Source organism: Myodes glareolus, chromosome 21 (assembly GCF_982192425.1).
Source record: "Myodes glareolus chromosome 21, mMyoGla1.1, whole genome shotgun sequence".
Classification (NCBI taxonomy): domain Eukaryota; kingdom Metazoa; phylum Chordata; class Mammalia; order Rodentia; family Cricetidae; genus Myodes; species Myodes glareolus.
This window is the reverse complement of record NC_142046.1, coordinates 46,572,838-46,580,313: the sequence shown is the minus strand read 5'-3', so window position 1 is coordinate 46,580,313 and position 7,476 is coordinate 46,572,838. Positions and strand designations below refer to the sequence as shown.

The following is a 7,476-nucleotide window of genomic DNA, read 5'->3' as shown; positions in this document are numbered from 1 at the left end:
CCACACAGATAGGCCAGACCATAATTAAGGCGGTTAGATGTGAGCAAGGAGCCTGCTTGGCACACATGGTTGAAAAGTTTTGTCTATTGTCCGTGAACAGTAATATTAGTCTTAGCCTTCAGGAAAGCCACTATTTTGTCCTGGGTTGGCCACTGCCATCCACGAGGCCTCCTGGAAACCACAGCGGCCACATAGCCATGTCCACTCATGTCCTTTTTTTATTCATAATTTTGACTTTGGGAAGATGAAGAAATTGGGTATTTTCAATTTTTTAACTCAGGTGTTCTCAGTTCATGGGGCTACCAGGCTTTAACCATGAAGCTAGTGACCTCTGGTTGTCACCAGTGTTTGGGGCTGATGTCCCAATGGGGGAGGACACCCAGGCAGGGGACCAAGGGCAGCTCACTTTTCCAGGAAGAATGTTTACTTTACCACGGGCAGAGGTCGCGAAGGTTAACTTAGTGAAACAGGTGGCAAGGCAGATGACACCTAATTTGGTCAAGGAACAAAGAGCATGTACAGGGATGTGGGACACTTCTCACCAGTTCAAGGGAGTTTTTCTAAGATAGCAGCTCCGTTCCTTCACCTTCACACTCCACTCCATCCCCTGCTGTGGAGAGGAGAGGGGGGATGGAGGAAAGACTGGGGTAAACATAGCCCTATAACCCCACCTGTCACCCCGGTATTGTGGACTCTGCCTGAGGATCCAACAGTTTAGGTGATCTCCCGCGGCCCTACAGGCATGGAAGAATCTAAGGATCAGTTCTACCCTGACCCCTGCAGGTTGGTTGTCGGGTCCTCCGAGCCCAGAGTGGCACTGGGCCCGTGTGACTCCCGGATTCAGCCTTGTGCTCGCTTGCCCACCTGAGAAGGCGGCGATGGGGCCTCAGGAGCCAGAGCTCGAGGTCCCCGCGCGGCTGCAAAGTGACACCAGCGCCCCCGAGTGCCCGGGCCACGCGCAGGGCCCGCCAGGCTGGCGCGCCATCCTCCCCGCCCCCCGCACCGCTCCTCCCGGTCCCCACCCTCCACGTTCCCACCCTCCTCCTCCGCCCCCGCCCCTCCCCCGCTCCCCGCCCCACAGCGTCCCAGCCGCCCCGGCCGTGAGCGCAGGAGGCCCTGCCACCGCACCTGCTGGGCGCTCGCTCGCTGCTTGCACCCGCGCGCCACGGCTCGCACCCAGCCCTTCCCCACCGTTGTCGCGCGGTCGATGACTCCCCAGACCCCTGGCCGACGACCATGACCACGTCCCTGCAAGGTGGGCAGAGCGCCGCGGGCCGGGCGGCCGCCCAGGACTCGCCGCTGGCCGTGCAGGTGTGCCGCGTTGCCCAGGGCAGGGGCGACGCCCAGGACCCGGCGCGGGTCCCCGGACTGCACGCGCTGTCGCCCGCCTCCGACGCGACCCGCTGCGGTGCCGCAGACAGGTAGGCAGTTCGGGGCGGGGGGGAGGGGGGAGAGGCGTCCGGGTTCGCAGTCTACTGGGGTGAGGAGGCGGCCCAGGGGTGAGTGTGTGCCCAGAACCCGACCAAGTTTTGAAAGTGTCTGAAGACAATTCCCATGGAGCCAGCCCCGGTGGGGTCAGCGGGGTCTCATGATCTCCAGGTGCCCTGTTATAAATAGCATCGCGGGTCGGTGGAGAGCCGTCTGTCTGTCTCACCTCTGCCCTTTAGTGGGAACCACGAGGCCACACTCCAGACTGACCACACTCAGCTCCTGGGTGACCCTTTTTATACTACACTATAGGCTTCAAAAAATCGAAGCGTGAAAGCGTTCACCTCCCACGTAGAGCCTTCCAGGGACCCCGGAGACGCAAAGCAAGATTGACATTTGAGCAGTCTTTATGTTCCACAGGAAAGAGCAGAGGCTTTCAAAGGTTTCCCATCTCCACAGAAACCAGCACCAAGTGCCTTTGGAGTTGTCATACTTTAGGAAAGAAAAAAGGCGACAACAGTATATATATCTGTGGCCCTTTGCGGGCATACATGCAAATACCACTCTTTCTTCTTTGTCAGGATTGCAAAGTGCTCTGGCTTCAGCCAAGTTAAAATAACTCACCAGCGGACTAGCGGACATTCATGCTAACACGTTTTATCGACTTACCTTCCCAGAAGGACTGCCTTGATGTTCAGTATCTATAAGCACTTGAAAAACGAACAGACTGTGTGTGGGCAACATTGTGAATGAAATTTGAAGCGAGATGAACCGCATCTATATTTAATAAATCATAACTTCCAGCAGTGATGAGTAAAAATTCCTGGGGATGAGTTCATTGGATGTAACTTACAGATTTTGTCAATTTAATAGGCGCCAGGCAATGGCTCATCCCTCGGGGTAATGTTTGCATAAATCATGACGTGGCCTGTATTGGTGTTCAGGAAAATCCTGAGTGCAGGAAATGGAGTGATCATGCCTAGTGAGGATTTTTTTTTTTTTGGCCAGGTGGGGGGTGCTACAGAATTATTTGTGCTAGTCGGTATATTTTCTTTTGCTCCACAGAGAGATAGCGCTTTCCTATAACTTGTGTAGTGTTAGCATTGTCACAGAGCCTGGCCCATTAGCCTTAACAAACGCTCTTTCCCCTGACAGCAATTATATTTTACATTCGGTTTTATGTAAATGACGTCCTATGTTCTCTTGCTGTAGGAGAAAAAAGAACGATCTGGATGTTCTGGAAATGCCATCTATTCCCAACCCCTTTCCTGAGCTCTGCTGTTCTCCGATTACCTCTGTGCTGTCGGCAGGCCTGTTTCCCAGAGCAAACTCAAGGAAGAAGCAGGTATGTGCTTCTCGGTTTGGAAAATTCTAGTGTCTTCAGAGGTGTAAGTCCACGCAGACTTAAAAGAATTTTTCAATAAAGCGTCAAGAGAGAATTTGCTTCACTCATGCAACATTACCCTTACTGAAGAAGTCTTCCTTTTGGGGCCTCAGTTTCCTCAGCTGTATAGCGGCAATGTCCAAAGGGTTCCTTAGAATCTTGGGGAAGAGTAAGCAGGTCACGCACGTCCTTGTCAGCTATAGTCATTCACTAGGTAGATGGGACAGTTGTGTGTGATAACAGGTTATCAATTTCAAATTTCAATGTTAATTGAAAGGGATGGGGCAGTAGTAGTGGGTGGGTAGGGATTGGCTGTTTGTTTGCTTTTAGCAATATCTTTCCACATACACATTTCATCCTACCCTAACCTCAGCTACCAAGGGAGAGTGCTGTAAAGAACCTGGCAGGAATGGTGAGATGGTTCATTAGGTGAAGGGTTTTGCTGCTTAGCCTGAGGTCCTGAGTTTCATTCCTAGGACCCATATGGTAGAAGGAGATAACTGAGTCCCAAAAGATTTTCTCATACTTCTCGGTGGGTTCTATGGCAAGTACATGTGGATAAATATCATACACACACACACACACACACACACACACACACACACACACACACGCACACATATACCATCTTTTAAAAAGGATTCTGCATAAGGTAATTGAAGTTCTGAAAATACTTTTCAGTAAGTTCCACATTTTGGAATCTCCGGTTGCAGAAGATATCTGACTTGGAGGTAAGGATCAGAAAATAAATTTTTATTTTTGTATTTTCTTTCTTGTTTAAGTCTAACTTATACAAATCAGACTGCAACGTCCAAGCAACCAAGAGAAGGTGTCTCATGGTTATACATGTTGGGGGAGAAAAAGCAACACATCCTAGAATTTTTCATCTCTTCTCATGGACTTATTCCAGTTTTGAACCAACAAAATAAAGAACAGCTTCACTTGACAAAATCCACCTGTTCCTTTACAGGGAAGGAACACTAAAATTCAACACTCAGATAACTGTGGTGAGGGGAGGGGAGGAAACAGGTAGCCATGTTTCCATCTATTCTCTTCCATTCCCCCCCCCCTTTTTTTAAACCCCTGATAGGTTCAGTGATGTAGTTTTTCTTAGGGAAAGGGAGGAAATACTAAGGGAAGTAGGCATATTTTTGTGACAAGGCAGCAATAATGGACAGAGCAAGAAATGTGCATGCAGGAGTTTCACAGGTGTGCAAGCACTGTGTGATGTGTGGATGGAGAGGCCCAAAGTCAATGTCAAGTGTCTTCCTTAAACTCTCCACTCCTTGTTTTTAGATTCATGCATTTAGGTCTCCTTCCATCTCTCTCTCTTTATTTTCATGGGAAGGTCAGAGGACAGATTTCAGGATTGCTATCTGCTTCCACCATGTGGGTCCCAGGGATCCAACTCAGGTCATCAGACTTGGCAATAAGTGCTTTGATCCACGGATACATCTTTTATCCTCCCCACCCACCACACAACCTTTTTCTTTAAGACAATATCTCTCACTGAACCTGGAACTCATCAATTTTGCTAGACTGGCTGGCCAATGAGCTCCAGGGAACTAAATGTCTCCAACTGTACAGATGTACACTATCATCTCCAATGTTTGGAAATGTATTTTTGATGGCAGTTGGGAGAGACCAAGAGTGAGATTTCAAGTCTGATTACAATGCCTCACATAGCTTTCTTTACTGAAATATCCCAGCACATTGAGAGTTTGGGCATGGAGTTAGGGATGACAGATTTAAATGTGTGCTTTGTTGCATTGTTTTATCCTGGGTGAGGAACAGTCTAAATGACGTTGACATACTATTCAATTGGAGGAATTTATCAGGCAATTTCTTCAGTCATGGAAGGCCACACACTTCTCACATTATCCTAGACAGCAGACACCTAAGCAGGTAGAGATGCTCTCCAAGGAGTGATTGACAAAGCAGGCTGTGGTGTGTGGCTGGGCTAGAGGCTGGAGAGAGGAAGAATGGTTGAAAGAGTGGCCTGGGAAGACTTTCTTTTTAATTTTGCGAATAAACACAGGATCCTTCTGTCTAAAAGAAATTCTGATGGAACAGGCTGAGTTGAGAATAGAAAGGGAGAATAGGTATTGGTGTGTTCATGCTCATGGGTGGTGCAGTTAATGGTGACTTTCAACTAGATAAAATACAGACTCACCTTGGAGATGGGCCTCTGGGTGTACTGCAGGGATTATCTTGATTTGGTCTAATCTGCTGTGGGAAGATTTCTTCCTGGGGGTGGGACCATTCTCTGAGCAGAGATGTCTGACTGGGCAAGATGGAGAAACTGAGTGAGCTTAGCAGGCAAATGTTTATCCATCCATTTCTCTTTCCTGTAGATGCCATGTGATTAACCACCTCAAGCCTTGCTGCTGTGACTTCCCTGGCAATGGCAAATTGTAACCTTGAACTGTGAGCCGAACTAAACCGTTCCCTCTTAAGTGGCTTTCATCGTAGTATTTTATCACAGCAAAGGGAAAGAAACTAAGTTTAGAAGAGAAAGAAGGTGCCTCGGTCTCAGACCTGGAAGTGCCTTCGGATCAGGCAGAGGCATTGGCAGTGGCTTTTCAAATTAGGAAGATGGAAAATTGGGGAAAAGGTGACTCGTTGCTCACTCCAACAGGTTTTCTCTCTGCCCTTGCAGCCTGTGTCCGGCCTGACCGAGAACACTGCACACACACGGGAGGCTGAGCCAATTTCTGAGCTAGTGCTGGCTGAGTTACTGGTGCCAGTTCCTGAGGAGTGTCCCACCTCCCAAAGACACTTTTGCCTGTCTCTTTCTAGGCCCAGGACTGACAACTTCATGTAGAGGATGGCCCACTGTTGACGACGAAGAAGATAGGTTTCCCTTTTCTTCCTTCTTTCCCTTTTTAATCTCTCCTAAACTTTGCATCGAGAATTGATCTTTTATTCTAATTACTTTGTACAGTTCCTTGTGATGTGGTGCTTTGAGTACTCATGGCTCTCTATATCAGTTATTCCCATAGGCTCAGCATTTTTATCACACACAGGCATGGCCCACCCACCTTGTTACAAGACAGTACTTCTGGCCCCGATATCTTCAGCCTTTGGATGAGATGATGTGTATGATGGTATGTGACTGCATTGCCCCTCCCAATATGACTTACGGCTGAAACACAGGAACATGACACCTTTCGTTGCATTCACTTTCATTTGTTAAATCATTCCAGACATGTTGGAAGAAGATTTTTTTCTCTCCCTAGAAAAAAATGAAGAATCGTGACTTGTTATTTATAAATAAATGCCTAGAAAGTTTGAGAGACTCCAGACTAGAAACGTTAAATTTCATTTGACCTTTCAAAGCCACAGTCAAAATCAGGCCACGAGTATGCTTCCAAAAAAAAAAAAATCTTGAGATGCTTCCATGGGGTGTGATTGGTAGATCACACTGGAGCCACAAATAGAATGGGCTTTATCTCTTTGGCAAATATGCGCCAAAGCATATAGTGCTGTGTGATTTCAGTATTATATTAACACAAGAACTAGCATGGAAATCTCCTCTTTAGTTTCCACCCTCTTTGTTTTAATGTTAACCACATCAAATCATGAGCCTGCTTCTTTGTGCTTGACAGTAATAGCTATTTAAAGTATTCCTTCCTTTAACATATGTGATCCAGGAAAATTACTTACATTAAAAATGATTTTCATTATGTAAAGAAATGTCTTTTATAATTTATGATAGAAATTTGCTAGGAAATTATCCTTTACAGATGGATGTCAAAGACCCATTTGAAGACACTTGGAGAATAGGAAAAAAGGAAGAGATTTTGATCTTCGCTGCCAAATCATTTCTTGTGTTGCTTTTCAGGCATTAAATACTTTTTGAGCTTGGACCCAGTTTGTGTAGGTTTCTGGTCGGTTGACTCCAAGGACTATATAGGGTAGCTAATTCAGAATAAGGCGCCTGGACAGTGTCACTGAATACTAGGATTGGGAGAGATGCTTGACGTCATCCACTGCCCGACTTTCATTGCTCTGTAAATTGTGTCTAAGTGATGCTAGGTGCTTAAAGGTGATGTAACTAGGACTTGGCAATTGTATTTTTTCAGGACTTAACAATAGTATTTTTTCAGGAGGTACAAATCTCCAATGACAGCAAGGACCATGGACCATGTACCTAGTGTAGGTAATAAACTCTTGTGAACATTCTTAGCTACAGCCCTACCTTCAATACATGACAGCAGGTCCAACTAGCCCTGTCTATTAATATTCATCTAAAGATGTGGAATTTCTTTTTTTCCCTTTTTTGAAATACAACTCTATGATTTTCCTATGACTTTGCTTTCCTAAAATTGATATGAAAAATCAATCAAAGAGTTAATTATATCAAATCATGCTTGTTAGTATTGTTCATAACCAACTTTCATATGCAGTTTATGATCCTTGGTAAACATCTCAGAAGAGTATTAGAATGTAGTTGGTCATTGTAGGCTGTTTTGTCAATCTAGTATTTAGGAGGCTGAGTCAGAAGGATTGTGAGTTCAAGGTCACAAGTTATGTATAGTGCATCTAATAGAATATAATATCTTTATGTGCTCTGTAATAGATTATAATGTTTCTAGTCTGTCCTGCAGCATTTTTCTTTCCCCCTCCTCTTTCTCTCCTTTCCTCTTCCTCCTCTTCTTTCT

At 46.1% G+C, this 7,476-nt stretch overlaps 1 protein-coding gene across 2 annotated transcripts in view; it reads left to right on the top strand.

The window, feature by feature from the left end:
- Nucleotides 1–1,144: 1,144 nt before the first annotated feature.
- Nucleotides 1,145–7,476, top strand: part of Grb14 (growth factor receptor bound protein 14) — a 109,155-nt gene continuing 102,823 nt past the window's right edge. Inside the window, exons 1-2 of one of the 2 annotated variants that reach the window (XM_085681040.2) lie at nt 1,145–1,421; nt 2,641–2,773. In XM_085681040.2, the coding sequence (XP_085537166.2) occupies nt 1,237–1,421; nt 2,641–2,773 (318 nt within the window). In that variant the 5' untranslated portion in view covers nt 1,145–1,236. The remainder of the gene's footprint in view (nt 1,422–2,640; nt 2,774–7,476) is intronic. The other variant, XM_085681039.2, reaches the window with a different exon arrangement.